General features: G+C 30.9%; 2 protein-coding genes across 2 annotated transcripts; both read left to right on the top strand.

The window, feature by feature from the left end:
- Positions 1-5,597: 5,597 nt before the first annotated feature.
- LOC107023448 (receptor-like protein kinase HERK 1) lies at positions 5,598-8,569 on the top strand. Its single transcript, XM_015224142.2, has one exon. The coding sequence runs from the start codon at positions 5,903-5,905 to the stop codon at positions 8,396-8,398; it is 2,496 nt and encodes an 831-aa protein (XP_015079628.1). The 5' UTR covers positions 5,598-5,902; the 3' UTR covers positions 8,399-8,569.
- Positions 8,570-10,149: 1,580 nt separating this feature from the next.
- LOC107021697 (putative pentatricopeptide repeat-containing protein At1g12700, mitochondrial) lies at positions 10,150-13,970 on the top strand. Its single transcript, XM_015222401.2, has 3 exons — positions 10,150-12,202; positions 12,835-13,374; positions 13,494-13,970. Exon 1 carries the CDS (start codon positions 10,289-10,291, stop codon positions 12,053-12,055), a length of 1,767 nt encoding a protein of 588 aa, XP_015077887.1. The 5' UTR covers positions 10,150-10,288; the 3' UTR covers positions 12,056-12,202; positions 12,835-13,374; positions 13,494-13,970.
- Positions 13,971-18,564: the final 4,594 nt, after the last annotated feature.

Raw genomic sequence — 18,564 nt, 5'->3', positions numbered from 1 at the left:
AAATGTGGCACAAGAAGTAATAATCAGAATGAAATTTGGCACAAGAAGTAATAATCGAAACTATCGTGAATCCTAATAGTTATGACCTAAACTAATGGGATTTATATAGTGTGCTCTTATTATTTACATAGAAGAGGCTACAAATATGCAAATCTTTTTCGACGTGTCTATTTCTAATTGATGGTAATTCAGTACTTTTTTCATCTTAAATTGCTTTTCGTATTTTTATGTTTAGTTCGTCAAATATTTAAAACTACATAAAAGTATTATAAATTAAAATAATTACTTAAATATTTTTAAATAAAATATAATAGACTCTTAAAATTTTGTAAGTGTCACATAAATTGAGTCAGATGAAATAACATATATTATTTTAAATGCCGTAAAAATATTTTAAATCACAATAATTAATAATTTAAAATATATAAAAAAATTAATTGACTCTTAAATTTCTATTAGTACACATAAAATAGAATTTTAAAGAATAACATATTTTAGATCTGTGTAATGACACAGACTCTTATATCTAGTTTGAATTTGAAAATGAGCTAATAGACAGCAAGTTCATTTATACAGTTGTCTTTAGAAGTAAATTAACAGCTTCATTATCAAAATTATTCAATATTTTATGCCATTTGTTTAGTGTTGGTATTTTGGAGTGATATTCTCCCATGTGGCCTATTTGCTCCATCTTCGACTTTTTAGTTATTATAATATTTATAATTTAGTGATATATATTATTATCATAGTTATGTTATTAAAGAAAAAGTTTGATATATTTCTTAACGTTTGCCATTTAAAATTGTTATATATATATATATATATATATTAGTTAATATTTATTTTTATTCTTACAAAAATGACTCACATATATTCATTTGTTTTATGAAAGTGAAAAAACTGATTCAATTTTTATTTTATTTTTAATGTTAGAAAATTTTAATGTAGAGGTGCGTGTGTATGTGTGTGTGTATATATATATATATATATGCTCTTGACTATTATTATTTGAATTTACATCATATTTTGTAAAAATTAAATTAATTTTAGTGTAAAACGCAATCAAACTTTTTAAAGATTGAGAAAATAAAAAAACTTAATTTTTTTTTAATTCGGTTGGTTAGATATGAAAAAACTAATCAATTCAATATATATATAAGAATCAAATGAGGAATTTTCATTAACTTAATTAATTGACTACCTAAATAATCATCTTGTAGGTTAAAATTTCAGTTTTCATTTTATAATTTTCTCCCAGATTTTTCCTTTACATATTCTTAATATTTTTTTTTTTTAAAAATAATCTACAAGTCAATTATCAAATGACGAAAAATATATAATATAAGAACGATTGAGTAAACTAAATAAATTCATGATTAAAAAATAGTGATTTAAAATCAACAAAGAATTAGAAATGAAAAAAAATGTTAAAAGGGAAACAATATTTTATTAAAAACCAATCCCATGTCATACTAGTAACATTAACGCCATTAAATAACTTCTTAATTTAAGTGTCAAAATCTTAAACTATGGACAAAAAAGACAGATGAGTAGTAATTTTTGTTCCCTTTCCATCCCACCCAAGAGGCAAAGAAGGAAAAATATGTTCCCTATCTCCCACACGCTTGGGGAAGTGTATTGATACCTAATTTTGGGGGGAAATGCACCACTATCGACCATCCAATCTACGTTTGAAATTTCAGAGATATATTTATATTATGTTAAGGTTTTATTATTCTTCTTTCCAAACTTATTTTATAAATAACTTTTTTTATCCCTTTTCACCTTACGTGGCTATATCATTGAGAAAATTGTACCCGCGTTCGGCGCAGAATATAGTGCCACATAGGTCGAAAAGGGATAAAAAATTATTTATAAAATAAGTTTGGAAGTAACAGAACCTTGTATAGTATTAGTGTGTCTCTGAAATTTCGAGCATTGATTAAGGATACTTATGCATTTTCCCGAAATTTGGAGATGTCATTTAATTTGTGTTTGCTTTTCAAAATAAAAAAATAAATTCATTTGTATTCATTCTTTGACAATTTTAGATACAATATTCAAAATTAATTTTGATAAAGTCTATTTGAGATACATATCTAAAATTAAATTTATTTTTAGTTGAATTTTCGTTAGGTATAACTGATTTTTCGACACATATTATTTACCCTAAAATAGTTGTAGTTGAATTTGTTTTCAAACTTTAAAAGACACATATATTAAATTTGAGATTATGATATGAGTAAGTAAAATAATGCAAATAATGGATAAAACAAGAATAGTCGAATAGTAAATATAAGAAAATTAATAGAGTTTTTTTAGCTTAGCTTGATTCTGATGATAACATTTTGACCCTTTTTTTTATTATCACTTAACTCGTCACTAATAAAAGGTAAAATTATTGGCCTATCACATAAAGTGAACAACACATAATAACAAATAATCTAAATACATAAGTTGAGTGAAAAATAGAAGGGAGAAGGATCAATAAATGCTTATTCTATTCAAATAATTATTTTCACTTCATTATATTGTTAGAAAAAAAAAGGTTATAAATCACATCCACATAATGTGAGAGGGGTATTAGATGTGATAGTGAAACGAGACCTAAAGAAAGTGACCTCAGTGGAACTTGTGTGATAGTGAAATGGAACGTAAAGATAAAAGTAAATTTCGACTCGACTAGAAACGAAGCAAAAAAATTTTAATTTATCAATTTTAAACTTATTAAAAATTCATAATTATTTTTGGTTATTAAGTTTGTACTAAATATTTACATATACATGTATTAATTTTCTAATTATAAATAATGCCTCTAGAGTGAGTTTCCTTAATGACTAGAAAGTCTTGAATCAATGTGAACAACCACAAAATGACATGTTATTAATTAATTTATTAAAAAAAGTGGTTGGTCTAACTTCTTATTTGAATTGCCAAATTGATTCTCCCACATGATGTAGTCACTCAAGTGGCCAGTACATCATGGGATGAGAAAAGACTTGGCCAACCTGTGACACTGAAATTGAGCAAAAAATAGTAGGTCAACAATATTTAAACATAGGAAGATATTTGTATTATAAAGGTTTTTTTTTTCTCACTAAACTAGTTCAATGGAAAAACAAAGAATGACAAATTGGTTTACATTGAAATATTGAGAAACTTTTGTATTTTACTTTTTTTTTTAAAAAAAAATACTATTATGCATTCCTTGAAGATTTAAGGAAAAATCTATTCATGTACAATTAGTTTTGAGAAAAAAGACTAAAATATATTTGAACTTTGATCGAAATTGTTGTAATGATATCAAATTTTATGGAAGACTTTTTACCCGACACTATTTAATAATGTATTTTAAAGGTATATATGTATCCACATGGACATTATATATAAATAGCAACAGATCCACGTGGGCATATATATAACTTTAAAATACACTACTAAATAATATAGGGGTAAAAAGTTCTTCATAAAATTTGATATTGTGAAAGTAATTTCGGCTAAAATTAAATTATTTTTTAAACTTTTTTCTCATTAATTTTTTAACAAAGCAAAAAATGACAAGGACTCTTTCTTCTTAATAGCAAGGGAGGCAAAAAAGATTGCTAATGTCCCTTGCTTAATATTTTATTTTTTTTAGTAGTGAAGCAAATTAGATGTTTAATGCAATTGGACAAATCTTAAAATGGAAAATTTTGGTGTTGGGTGAAGCTAAATTGTCAAGTTTCTAGATGAAAAGAAAATCTAAGATTTTCTTCAACTTAAGTAGGATTTGTTGGAGTGAAAATGACAGTTTTTATAGTTACAAAATGAAAGAGATTGTCATTTTATAGTTATTCTATTTATTTATCCAAATTTATCCTCTCATGTGTATTAAAACAAAGTTTGATACTGAGGTGCCAAAATATTATTGTCCCTCAATAATAGGGGTAGGTTAACTCAATATCGACATGCATTTTAATACAAAAGAAGTGATAGTTTAAATAAATAAATGAAACGATGAAAAATTGAGGTATAAAATTTTGTGAAATTGTTATACTCCCGTTGTTCCTAATTACTTGTTTAATTTTCTTTTTTTTTGTACTCGTCTATTTTGAGAAAATTTTTTCATTTTATAAAATCAATAGATAATTTTACACTTAGTTCATAGTTTACCATTATTATTATTTATAGTCATTTTTCTATTATATTTTTTAAAACGTTATATTTATTATATTCAAATAGATATTGATATAGTAAAATTGTCTTATTATTAATTACTTAAAAAGTATGCAAAATTAATAGTAAACAAATATTATTGGACACGGAGAATATATGTTTTACACCCTTTAACTCTAAAAAGAGAGTTAGTAGAATCAGATCAGGATTTCAAACTAATGGTAGAGACAAAAAATTTCATTAAAACTCGTTTAAATATGAATACTTTCTCTGTTAAATAATAATTGTTCACTATTGACTTGACACACTCATTAAAAGATAATAAATAATAGAAGTAATATTATTATTTTATCATTTGACATTTATTAAATTTAATGCTTAAAGAAATGTGTTAAATGATAAATTGAATTTACTAGCAAGGATAAAATAGACACAAAAAGTAAATTATCTTTTAATTTTTAAATTAAATAAATATTATTAAACAACTATTTTTATTAAGAGGTACAACTTTTATTAAACAAAGAGAATAATTAAATACATTTTTTTATATTTATGTTTATATATTGAATGTAATTATTCTTTTAGTGATTAACCTCAATTGATCCGGTTGCTTCGCCGCTGATTTCTAGTCCTAAAGTGAAAAAAAAGGTTAATAAATAATTCTCTTTAAATATTTTTCCGGTCTTCAATTTTTTTACATGAAAAAATTATATTTTATTGTATTTTTATTTTTTTTGAAATGTCGAGGGTAATTCATAAATTTTGTCCTTTGAGTGAATATTTTGTTAATCTACGTACTGTGCGACAACTTGCGAGCCATACTAGAGATATAAATCATGTTAGGTAAACCTCATGTAACAAGATCACGACTAAGTAGCAGACATAAATTGAAATCGATTCCACGAAAGACCCGCCGCCTCTCAACCACTCAACCATGCACTTGTTGGCTTTATTTTGCATCTTGTTTGTTTTGAATATACTCCATCCTTTTCTATTTAGTTGTCACCAACTCACCATTTTATGTTTCATGCCCTTTAAAAAACAAATAACCTTACCACTGTATTTTATGTTGTATTTTGTTGAAGTCAAGTTTTTTTTTTTTATAAACGAACATGAATTAATTTATTTTGATTAATTAAGTTGATCAATGAATATAAATTAATTATTTAATTTTTTTAGGTTGATTAAATACATAATTTCAAAGCTAATGACCAAAATAGAAGCATTGATTTTAAAAAATAACAAAGTATAAAAATACATCTATGTTTTACCAATGAGAGTAATTTTAGAACATTTATTTTATGATGATTTATACACATCACAAATATCTATAATTTATAAATTTTAAAATGAAAAATATCTTTTTAAAATTTTTGGGTCAAATCAAGTCTTCAGAAAAAAAAAAAAAACTGAAAAATAGTTGTTCTTATTATTCCACTAGCTGTTATGCATCTGAGTTGGCCTGTACCTTGCTAGATTTGTGCTGTTATTATGCAAAGAAACATCCTTTGCTTCTCTCTCTTTCTTTGTTTTTTTTCTTTCTAAAAAGATACTCTTCACTACCCCTTCAACAAAAAATAAAAATAAAAAAATTTGTGGTTTGGCTTCTATTCACCCATTCCAAATCTGGGCAATCTCATTCTTGGAGCACATTTAATCAAAAAGGTTCAATCTTTTTGTTCTTGTACTGTAGTTAAAGTTGAAATCTTTTTCCAATTCTTGAAAATAGAATTGTTGGGGTTTTGAAATGTTGTCATCAAATAGTTTATTTTTTATACTGTTGTTGGGTTTTTTCTGTGTTTGTTATGGATTTGATCCAGTAGATGAGTACTTAATAGACTGTGGATCTTCAAAAGATACTAATTTTGGTAATAGGGTTTTTGTGTCTGATAAATCTGGTTCTGGTTCTAAGTTTCTGTCAGTTTCTCAAGATATATTAGCTGATAATACAAAGTCTAGTGATTCACCCATTTATCAGACTGCTAGAGTTTTTACTCAAACTTCTAGTTATAAATTCCCTATTACTAAACTTGGTAGGCATTGGATCCGTCTTCATTTTTCCCCCTTTGTGTACCAATCTTATGATATGAGTTTAGCAACTTTCTCTGTTTCAACTCAACAAAATGTGCTCCTTGGAAATTTTAGTCCTAAAAAAGATGTATCTGTTAAGGAGTTTTCTGTTAACGTAACGACGGGTGATCTTGTCATCACTTTTTCTCCTTTGAGTGATTCATTTGCTTATGTAAATGCTTTGGAAGTTGTCTCTGTACCTGATAGTCTTATAACTGATGATGCCTCGACGTTTGGTCCATCTGGGGTGTTTAGTGGTATGTATGCACAAGCACTTGAAACAGTTGCTAGAGTGAATATGGGTGGACCAGCTGTATCGTCTGAAAACGATACACTATGGAGGAGTTGGGTTCCTGATAAGGATTACTTGACACAGCCGGATTTTGCAAAGTCCTTGTCGAAGATTGGATCTGTAAAGTATTTAGCGGGTGGAGCAACGTCGGATATAGCACCACCGAGTGTTTATGGTACTTGTACTAAGATGAATGTGGATGGTGCTGGTAATGATGCTAGTGCTAATTTTAATGTGACGTGGGTGTTCAATGTGGATGTTGGTTTCCAGTATTTCATTCGATTACATTTGTGTGATATTGTGAGTACAGCTGCTAATCAGCTGTTGTTTAATATGTATGTTGATTCGTCGAATATAGCTTCTGATTTTGATCTGAGTTCTAAAGTTCAGAGCAGATTGGCTACCGCGTATTACGTGGATTTTGTGACACCACAAGCTAATACCAACAACATTAGCATTAGTATTGGCCCATCTCCAAAGAGTGGGTTTCCAGATGCCTTTCTAAATGGAGTAGAACTATTGAAGTTGAATAACTCTCGAGGCAGCCTTGCTGATGTTTCCTCTATTCCTCCTCCATCGAGCTCGGGTTCGAAAAAGAATATCGGAGTCATCGTGGGCGCGGTTGTAGGCGTGACACTTGTGTTGCTCGTGATTGGTTTTCTGTTTTGTATGCGCAGAAGAAGAAAGCAGGAACAACTTGGCCTGTCGAAAACATGGATTCCTTTGTCTATTGGTGGTGGTGGCTTGTCTCATACTATGGGAAGCAAATACTCAAACGGGACGACCTTAAGTGCTGCTTCTAACTTGAGTTATCGCATTCCTTTTGCAGCCATGCTAGCAGCAACCAAAAAGTTTGATGAGAGTTTGGTCATTGGGATAGGTGGCTTTGGTAAGGTATTCAAGGGAGTTTTAAACGATGGCACAAACGTAGCTATTAAGAGGGGTAATCCTAGCTCCCAACAAGGTCTTAGAGAGTTCCAAACTGAAATAGAGATGCTCTCTCAGTTCCGTCATCGTCATCTTGTTTCATTGATTGGATACTGTGATGAAAAGAATGAGATGATTCTCGTGTACGAGTACATGGAAAATGGGACCCTCAAGAGCCATCTGTATGGTTCGGATATGCCTAGTATGAGCTGGAAACAGAGGCTGGAGATATGTATTGGGGCAGCCAGAGGTCTACACTACCTTCATACTAGCTACGCCAAAGCAGTTATACATCGTGATGTCAAATCAGCAAACATATTGCTTGATGAGAATATGATGGCAAAAGTAGCTGATTTCGGACTTTCTAAGGCAGGACCCGAGCTCGATCAAACACATGTTAGCACGGCAGTGAAAGGGAGCTTCGGGTACCTAGATCCCGAATATTTCAGGAGGCAGCAATTGACCGAGAAAAGTGATGTTTACTCTTTTGGTGTTGTTCTGTTTGAAGTTCTTTGTGCTAGGCCTGTAATCGATCCGTCTCTTCCAAGGGAGATGGTTAATTTAGCTGAATGGGCGATGAAGTGGCAGAAGAAGGGACAACTAGAGCAAATCATAGATCCCAATCTCGCTGGAAAAATAAGACCGGATTCCCTTAGGAAGTTCGGTGAAACAGCCGAGAAATGCTTGGCTGATTTTGGCGTGGACAGGCCTTCAATGGGCGACGTGCTGTGGAATCTCGAGTATGCACTTCAACTACAAGAGGCAGTTATTCAAGTCGATCCTGACGAGAACAGTAGCAATCTCATCGGAGAACTCTCTCCTCAGGTAAACGATTTCAGTCACGTCAATGCCACTACTTCAGCAATGCAATTCGAAGCTTCGAATTTAGATGATCTATCTGGAGTTTCCATGAGTAAAGTTTTCTCGCAATTGGTCAAGTCTGAAGGGAGATAAATTTGGTGAAAGATTGTATAAAATTGTACTCTTTTTTTCTTAGCTCCTCTTTAATTCCACTTTTTTTGTTCATTAATCATGTGAAGATTGTACTTTATTTTTTAAATCTATAGTTTTACATGTGCTACTCTTGTTATGAATATAAAAACTTTTGGGATGTCTTGTAACTTACATATCAATTAAGTGAATATATGAGTTACTATTTTACACAAATATAAAAATTTCTAATTAGATCAAAAAGACTCTAAACAAGGAAAAATATTAGTTTTTCATTTGAAGAAAGATTTATTTCAAAAGTAGCAATTTTATAGTATATCTTTCAACCTTCTCTTTGAAGTTCAAAACACCATACATATATATTTTGAGAGATTGCAGCAGTCCTTCAATACAATATTTTCAAAATTTGATTTTAAGTTGTCTTAGTACCATATTAATCCTTAATTAGGGTTGATAATTTTAATAGTTTTACCATTTATGAGTTTTTATGTTTATGTAACAACATATATATATATAATCTTACGTCCGTCTACGTGACGTCACCACAAATCAGAATTCTCTTTTAATTTATTTATTTACAAAACTAATCTTCCTCTTTCATGAAAAGTTGTGAAATTGTAAAAGTTTAACTTTTATGAAAATTTGCGACTTTAATGAAGAGTTGATACTTTTATGAAAGATTGTGACCTTAATGAAGGGTTGCAACTTTTACAAATAATTGTAACCTTTCCGATAAGACACCGTAAACATTTGTTCACTCTACACTTCGTTGTCTAGAGAGATTTTTAAAATCATATTAACAAGATGACCACAAAAGCAACAACAAAAGCAACAAAAAATGACTTTTCACTGAAAGTTAACAATGCATATAAATTTCTTCAAAATGAGGGATTTTTTGGGTTAGTTGATTGTCTTTCAAAAACAATAAATAATAGGCACCATTACATCATTATTCAATTTTAACATCTATAGAACGTTATATTGTTCATTAATCCAAGAAAAAAATTTCAAAAAATTATAAAATCTTTCAAAAAAATAACTTACCCATTTTAAGTCGAACACGATTTCAGTTCAAAAAGAGGAGAGAATCATGATTGGAGATGAGGATAAAAATAATGGAGATAATCGAATTTTTGAATTTCTAAGAAAAATGAAGAAGAACAAAAGAGAAAACGTTGAAAGAAGAAGATGGAAATAATTTTTTATTTTTTAAAAAAATAATTTGATTTGAATTATAAAAGTTAAAAAATGAAATATTTTTTTTTACATTTAATTACATTTTAAAGAAAATCTAACAAGTACTTAAGGCCCGTTTGGATGGGCTTAATAAAAGCAGCTTTAAAAAAGTACTTTTGAAAGTGCTGAAACTTATTTTTAAAATAAGCAATTATGTGTTTGGATAAAAGTGCTGAAGTTGCTATGCGAAACGTGAAAAGGGAAAAATGGAAGAAAGAGATGTTAGGGTTATGTGGATAATTTGGAGATTGTATAAAAATATTAAGGCAAAAAGATAAAAATGTGGTGAACTTAAAACAGCTTATAAGTTAAAAAAAAAAAAAAGCACCTCTACCCCAGCTTTTAACTTTTGGCTTAAAATAAGTTTTTTTTAACTTAAGATAAGTTATTTTAAGTATTGTCAAACAGCTAAATAAGTTAAAAATCAGCTTTTAAGTCAGTTTGACCAGCTTTTAAGCTGAGCCAAACAGGCTCTCAGTCAATTTGTCACAAAAAAAAACAGAACAAAGACTTATTTGACATCTTTCGTTTAACTTACATGACACTGGTTATATGGCGGGTCATTGCAAAGAGCCGCACAAGTATGCTGCGAAATTAGGTAACATGAGCTGAAAATTATTGAGCAATTGAGTGAGAAATAATCCTTTGGCATTGGAGATGAGGAGATATTGTGTGCGCAATGGTATTCCTTTTCTCTCTTTGTCTCCTAATTCTCATTCTTGTTTTACGGCAATTTCAGTGAGAATTTTTAGTAATAAATCCATTTCTAAATTTGATTGTGGGTTTAACATCAACTGTTTAGATGATGCTGTGATTCTCTTTAAGCAAATGGTTACAATGAAGCCTCTTCCATCAGTTGTTGAATTTTCTAAATTATTTAAGACTATGATAAATATGAAGCATTATTCTGCTGTTGTTTCTCTTTTTCGAGAAATGCAGAAATTGGGTATCCCAATCAATGTAATCATCTTAAATATTGTCATTAATAGTTATTGCCTGATGCATCGTGTTGATTGTGCATTTTCGGTGTTACCCATTTACCTCAAGAATGGTATTCCGTTTACTGTTGTCACCTTTAACACCCTATTAAGGGGAATCTTTGCTGAAAATAAGGTGAAAGATGCTGTTGAATTGTTCAAAAAGGTGGTGAGGGAGAAGATTTGTGAGCCCAACACCGTCATGTATGCAACCGTCATGAATGGGCTTAGTAAAAGGGGTCATACAGAGAAGACTTTGAGTTTGCTCCGGTTAATGGAACAAGGGAACAACACTAAACCCAACATAATTAACTACAACATCATTATAGATGCCCTTTGCAAAGATGGGAACTTAGATGTTGCTATCAATCTTATGAATGAGATGAAGCAGAAAGATATTCCTCCAGACATAGTTACATATAACTCAATAATTGATGGTATGTGTAAGCTTGGTGAATGGGAAAAGTGTAAGACTTTCTTCTCTGAGATGGTAAACCTTAATATTTATCCAAATGTACAAACCTTCACCATACTAACAGATGGACTCTGCAAAGAAGGAAAAGTCGAAGAGGCCAAGGAAGTAATGGGATACATGATCGAAAAAGGTGTAGAGCCTAACATAGTCACCTACAATTCAATAATGGATGGATATTGTTTGACTGGTCAACTTGATGAAGCGAGGAGACTTTTTGATTTCATGATAAATAAGTGCATTGAGCCTAGCATTATTAGCTACAACATACTAATAAATGGGTACTGTAAGAAAAAGAAATTGCCTGAGGCCATGCAATTATTTTGTGAAATTTCTCAAAAGGGACCAAAGCCTAGTACTTCCACCTATAGCACTATCTTGCAAGGTCTGGTTGATGTCGGAAGAATTGGATCTGCTAAAAATATCTATGCTGAGATGCTATCTGCAGGGTATATTCCTGATTTGTACACTCATAACATTTTGCTCAATGGTTATTTTAAGTATGGACTTGTTGAAGAAGCGATTTCACTCTTTAATAAGTTGGAAAAAAAGGGAGAAAATACTGATATTGAATTTTACAATGTTGTCATTAATGGATTGTGCAAAAATGGTAAACTTGACGAAGCTCATGCTCTTTTTGAGAAGCTTTTTTCAATGGGATTGCTTCCGAATGTGAAAACATACACTACAATGATTAATGGATTTTGTTTACAAGGATTATTAGATGAAGCTAAAGATATGCTTATGAAAATGGTGGGCAACAATTGTTATCCAAACAATGTCACCTACAATGTTATGGTGCAAGGATTCCTCAGGTGCAGCAGAATTAGTGAAATGACAATTTTCATGAAGGAAATGACCGGAAGAGGCTTCTCATTTGATGCATCTACAACTAAGTTATTGGTAAACATTATAGGGGATAAACCTTTAGTCCTTGACATGATACCCGAGCTTCACTTGAAAAATAAGAAGTGAATATTTCTTTCGCTTGGTTTATTCGGCTGTGCTATCACTGTGATACAATTACCCTTTTATCCATGCAAAAGAAATGGCTTACTATGCAATTGCAGAAGCTGATTGATTGCACTTAAGATGCTGCTTGAGATTTTTAAAATTGAGGAGGTAATTAAATATCTTGAGTTTTTTTTTTTCAGACTTTGTTTTTTTAGAAATCAGATGTTTCTTAATATGGGAAGAAAGGGTGACCATATTGATTTTCCTAAAAAGTAGAAGTGAGTTTCCTTGTGTGTACACATTATAAGTCTGTTAATATCACTTTAAATGCTATTTAGTTATCTTCAGGTAGTCTTTTTATCGTTGTCTTCAAGTATTATCAGTTTCTATGTATTTTTTTTAATAGATGACGACTGTCTTTAACTTAAAAATTGCTACATCATGTCTTCATCCATAAATGGAACACCAGAGCTGACATGATCAACTACATCCTTCTGTCCTGAAACATATAGTATGAATTATTTTGGTTTTCCTGAAATTGAAATAAAACTTGTTAAAATCTGATAGGATATAACCATTGATGAATGGTCAACATCATTTTCAAATTATTTAAGAACATACTTTTGGAAATTTATATATGATCCAAGAGTGCTGGATGCTTATTGGGAATTGACATCTTCATACAATAGTAATATTGTCAAAGTAAAGTTCACTGGTCCTGTGAACGACCTATTTATCTGGGAATTTGAAATGTAAATGAATTGCTGCTGAAATTGGAGGCTATCTCTCTCAATGATCAGGTTGCTTTTGCTTACTCACTGTGGTGGAAGTTTCAGAAAGATGGAAAGTTTATTGTCAAAGTATGTTATAGAAATTTTTGGGGAATATGGGAAGCATTCAAAAGGACTGGTCATGGAGAACAATTTGGAAGACACCTGTTTCACTTGGATCGCTACCCCCGAAGCTTGTTCTCTGCAGCAGCCAGCAGATGCTTTTTGTGTGAAAGTGCTCGTGAATGTGTAAATCATCTACTGCTTCACTGCACCTTCACTAGAAAGATCTGGACAATGTTTCGTGCTATTTTTGGTGTCTAACAGGTCATGCCAGGATGCATTGTAGAGATCGAATAGTTGATCTTTAGGGATAGGAATGGTGTATCTTTAGGATGTAATCTTTATTTTCTCTATATAATGAAAAGACTCTATCACTTTGAGGAGCATTCAACAGAAAATTGACAGCAATATCCCTGGGAGTCATTGCCAGAAAATTTTAAACCTTAAAGGCTTGTTCATCTCTATCTCTGGTGGAGTTTACTGTATGATTTATGCACAAAAAGAAAGGTATTGTTTTATTGAGATACATTTTACTTTCTGCTTTTCCTAGAATTTGATGTTGGTATTTAAATTGAATAAGATATTAGTTCCATAAACTCAAATTAATGTCTGTTTGTTGTGAATAGGAGTTTTTATCGTGTCTACGATGGCTAGATCTGATCTTTCCTAGAAGACCGATGCAAACACCAAATATTACGGGGATGATAAATTTGGAGGGTTTGAATCTGGAGAAATTAAATGCAGTAGTCTTAAAAAGGTTTACTCTTCCCTGGGTTATTGCAAAAAAACTCATTAAGTTAAATTGTAGGAAGTAGGTTACCAGGATCAGCATCACCCAGTGCCTCGTTGATCCAGCTAAGCACTCGGAGTTAGTGGTGGGCCTCCTTGCATTCCGAATGACACACATTTACTGTTTTCAGTCTTTTCTTTTTATAGAATGTTGTGGGGTCTGTCCCAACATTCATCTTAGTATTATAGAGGCTTTAGATAGTTTAGTTTGAGTCTCTTCTTTGTATTGCAGATGTTTTACTATGAGATTTAAGTGCCATTTTGGCCAAGATACTTATTTCAAGTTATTTTTATGAGAATGTTTCTTGTATTGAGTTAAGTCTTCCGCTGAGTTAAGTAAGTCATGACAAGGGTCCGCCCAAGTCTAGCAATGTTCATTGGGTGTCGGCCACGTCCAGGGTGTAGGCTCGGGGCGTGACACTATTGTTGATTAAAAAACATTATGCATGGTCTTTTACCTGATTTCAATTGTAGTTTTTAAGCTGGTGCAAAACCAATATGCAGGGTCTTTATGTTTGAATTATTTATTGAGTCTGATTTGGATGGGCTTTAGCGGTGGAGCCTATTGTTCAATGTAAATCTAGACCAAAATGTGCAAATCTTCTATTATGTAGACAAGTTGTTCGATTTTATATAAATTTCAGGTTTCTATGACCAACTATCAGGCGCATATTTCGTTTATTTTGAATCGCTTGTTCAAATTATTTTTTAATAATCACTTATTAGATCAAAGTACTAAAAAAATTATCTCATGCTTGGTTTTTAAAGTAAAAATGATTTTTTTTCTTTAGAAAATCAGGAGAGAGGTTGTATGTGTTACCCAAACTTAGGATAAGAAGTAACATGTAAGCAAAACGCATGATAGATGTTAAGTATATAAAAGTACGTAGACCTTTTACTTTAATGATGCCTTTAAAAGTTGTCTAGGTCTATGTCCAGATAGAACAATATCACTAGTGGATTAGGCAATTACAGATGGTATTAGAGTAACTTTTGTGTTAACTGTGTCGATACAAGGTAAAGTTAATCTGAATTTGGACAAATTCCAATAAGTTGAGGAAAACATCTTTGCTAGGTCTTCAGAAATCTCAAGTGGTGGGGAAAATCACAATGGTGGGGCAAAACTCAACGAGGAGGTTAAGTCCATAAGAGAGGTAGGATAAGAAGTCCATATCGACAAAAATACATAAGAGTTATTTAGTATAAAAGTTAGGAGACCTCATGAGACTAATGTAGTGATATGTTTTAATGCCTTGCGGTCCTAGACCCAAAGCAAATGATATCACTAACAAGTTGTGTGGTGGAAAAGGCGGTGCAAATAATAATTGAAGGGATAGAAGAATTATATTTTTGGATTTAATTGAATCGATTTCGGGAATGATTCAATTGTTGACTCTTCTTGTTTTCATTTCATTTTCTCCTCTTTGGTGAAAATTCAACTTGAAATGAAATAGTACATTATCACAGGTGAAGTTGGCAGGTGCTTGTTTGCTAATTCATTTTCTTTTCTACTCCATATCTTGTGTTTTGAATTTATTTTCATCCATGATTATTCATTTGTTGTAGAATCAAAAGAATAAAAATTGTGATTGAATAGCTGATTTGGAGGGATAGCAAGGCATATTTAGAGGAATTAAATAGCAGATTTGTAGAGATAGAATAACTGATCTTTCGGGATAGAAATTGTGTATCTTTATGGATGTGTAATGTTTATTTTCTCTATATAATGGAAAGACTGTCACTTTGAGCAGAAATTTACAACGATATCCTTGGGAATCATTGACAGAAAGTTATAATCATCATTATATCATATCATATATTACTAAAAGTGAGAAACATCTCAGTCAAAAGTTGAATTACGAAAATATTTCTGGATTAAATAAAAAAAAGTAATGAAAATTAATTAATTAAATAATAATCATATCACATTATCATACTAATGCTAATCATCATGTACCCACTTGATGGTTTTCTCCGTATGTTGGCTTTTCATTTCCTTCCTTATCTAAATTATTCTCCCTCTACTTATAAATATTCACCTATTGTTACAAGGAGAATGAAGAGATGCAGGTAATTAATTATGAGATAAATTTTCACATTATTGTTATTATAATTATGATGATAAAAAATACGAGAATGAAGAGTTGAAGGGTACTAAATTTTCACAGCTATAATATAATATAAAATAAAGAGAATGAAGAGTTGCTAGGGTAGTTAATTTTGAGAGCTATATATAATATTTGTGTAGCAAAGAGGTGGCCACAAGAAAATGTGTATAAATTCTAAAACTTCATATGGAGCATGCAATGTTAGAAATGGATATTGGAAATTTTCACTGAGGTTGACATCCATCTATTCACAAAGTTGATTTTTAACATTAACTAATATATTTTCATATTTGGAGAAGATTTCGTTTAATATTTAGTTTTTAGGTAATTATCGGAGGAATTGAAATTGGTGATTTCACTGATTTACATACTTTGGATGAGTGAATTAAACTCTCTTCTTCCATTATTTGTCATTTTACATAGTATATATATATATATATTCTTCCATTTAATTTTTCACCTTATTTTGTTAGGGCCTAATTTTCCATGTTTCAGATCTTACCTAGCTTCCATCTTTGGAAGAAAATTGTTCTAGATAATAATGATGATCATATCTAACTATTATGTTGTTTACCTCATTTTGCTCCAATATGTCAAATTCTCTCCGATTAAGAATTATTCTCATTTTTCTTTTATCATTTCTCTTTCTTTATTTTATTTACTTTTTTGGTTTCTTTACAGTAGATCTTTTAGGTATAGAAGAAAAAGAGTACCATTGTCTTTTAGAACTGTTAGGAATAGTAGTATTAGTGTTGCATTTGGATCGAAGACGCCATCATCTGTGATAATATTGGTAAATAGAGGATGAATGTTTGGAAGGCAATAGATTTTTATCACTACATATGAATTAGAATGAAATTAAGATATATACTCGTGTATACACTAATAGTTTTTATATTTTAGTTTTTATTGTAAATGATGTAGATGAAGGATAAGTATCTCCCGAAGATGTTAGGAAGTGTTCCAAGAATTCAAATTTTGGTATTATTTCATGTAAATTGGTTCCTTTGTAAGTGTTTTGCTATATTTATTCCTAAAATTTTCTTTTTTATGTTTTCAAATTGGATATGGGATCTACGTGTAATGTGCGTAATGAGAGATTATTGAGGATAAGTTATATCGACATATTCATACCATTACATGTTATATTATCTTAATTATCTTCACATATTTCTTACTTGATGGCAAATGCAACATTCCACTATTATGATTTAGAAAGAAAGTATTTCACTGAATTTTATTTAACGAATATGATGTACGAAAAAGTTAATATTGTTAATTTCAATATTTTCTATATAATAATTCAATAATATGGGATAAACGTGCAAGATACGTTCTTTAGGACTAGTTATATATATGTGCTAAGATCAATATCTAAGTGTTTTAAGTGTACTCGAATTGAATTAGATTCATAAGGAACCTCTAGGACTATGTCGAGTTCAAAACTTTCCTACTGGCTAAGTTTTCGCATAACTTCATATAAGAGTCAACTTCACAAAACCATATTTGTTAGAATATGAAGGTCTAGGTAACTCATGACCTATCACATTAAAGGTGTATGAGTCTTCTTTCAAACTCTTCCGACCGTTTGTCAATCCATGTCGGGAATAAAAAAGTTACGCTTAAAAAAGACACTGCAAGTTGACAGTGTGTGAAGAGGTCTGTGATGGTCCGTCACACTTGGGTGATGTATTTAAGCAGTAAGGTCATTTTCTTTAGCAGTTTTGACGTCTTAAGTGACAACTCATCACCCAAGTGACGGTCCGTCACTCAGAGGACGATAGTTTCAATAAATAGTATTGATTTTGTGTTTTAATGAGTGTTTTTTCTTAAGAAAATTTTACTCGATGAGTCCTTCTTCAATGTAGGTTACTAATATGCATTGGCCATGGGGAAGAGAGCTCGTGCTCCATCGCAAAGGGCTCTAATGGCGCAGGAAGCAACAACAAACGGATATTAGCTAAAGGGATAAAAGGCAGAACTGCTTGAACAGTGGTGTAAATCAATTTGCCGGAGAAACATATAGCAAGGGGCGACTCAACATATGTAAAGGTCTAACGCGAAATTTTCATAATTAGTGACCTAAAATCTAAATGTGCCTCTAAAATCTAAACAAACTTAATTGATATGTGTACATTTAAATTTTACTTTTCTTACACTTTTTAGATGCAAATTATTTACTTAATATATTATTTTATAAATGATTTCTTCAAATATTTACTTAATGTTTTTTATAAATTATTTCTTCAAATATTTATTTTTCAGTTATTAATTTAGGTGATATTTCATCAATTCAACGTTGAAAAACACTCTTTCACTAATCTAATCATTGTATGAATTGTTAACAAAAATTTTCAAGTAATAAATAACTAATTTAAAAAAAAAATTAAGTGTGAAAACATAGAATCTAATTCTAAAAGTTGATAAATTGGTTCCCACCTTATATGCTTGTTGTAATCTAGAAAATTTAAGTGTGTATATATATATATATATACAAACAACTGCATTATCTTTTAACAGATGTGTCGCCCCAGCCAAAATCCCCACCTGGCAATGTCTTCCGCCTGGATCGGCCCGCGAAGCGAGTCTTGGGTCCAAAAGAGGGGCAGTGCCCCGCTTCCGATTCATAGAATAAGTAAAATAACGTTAAAAGTAGTGGAATTTCACTTTCGCCTTTCGACTCCCACTTATACACCTCTCTAGTCATTTCACAAAGTCGGACTAGAGTCAAGCTCAATAGAATCTTCTTTCCCTGCTTATTCTATCAAGTCCATTCCCTTGGTTGTGGTTTTGCTTGATA

Source organism: Solanum pennellii, chromosome 6, assembly GCF_001406875.1.
Source record: "Solanum pennellii chromosome 6, SPENNV200".
Taxonomy (NCBI): Eukaryota; Viridiplantae; Streptophyta; class Magnoliopsida; order Solanales; family Solanaceae; genus Solanum; species Solanum pennellii.
This window is presented reverse-complemented; position numbering and strand designations above follow the sequence as displayed.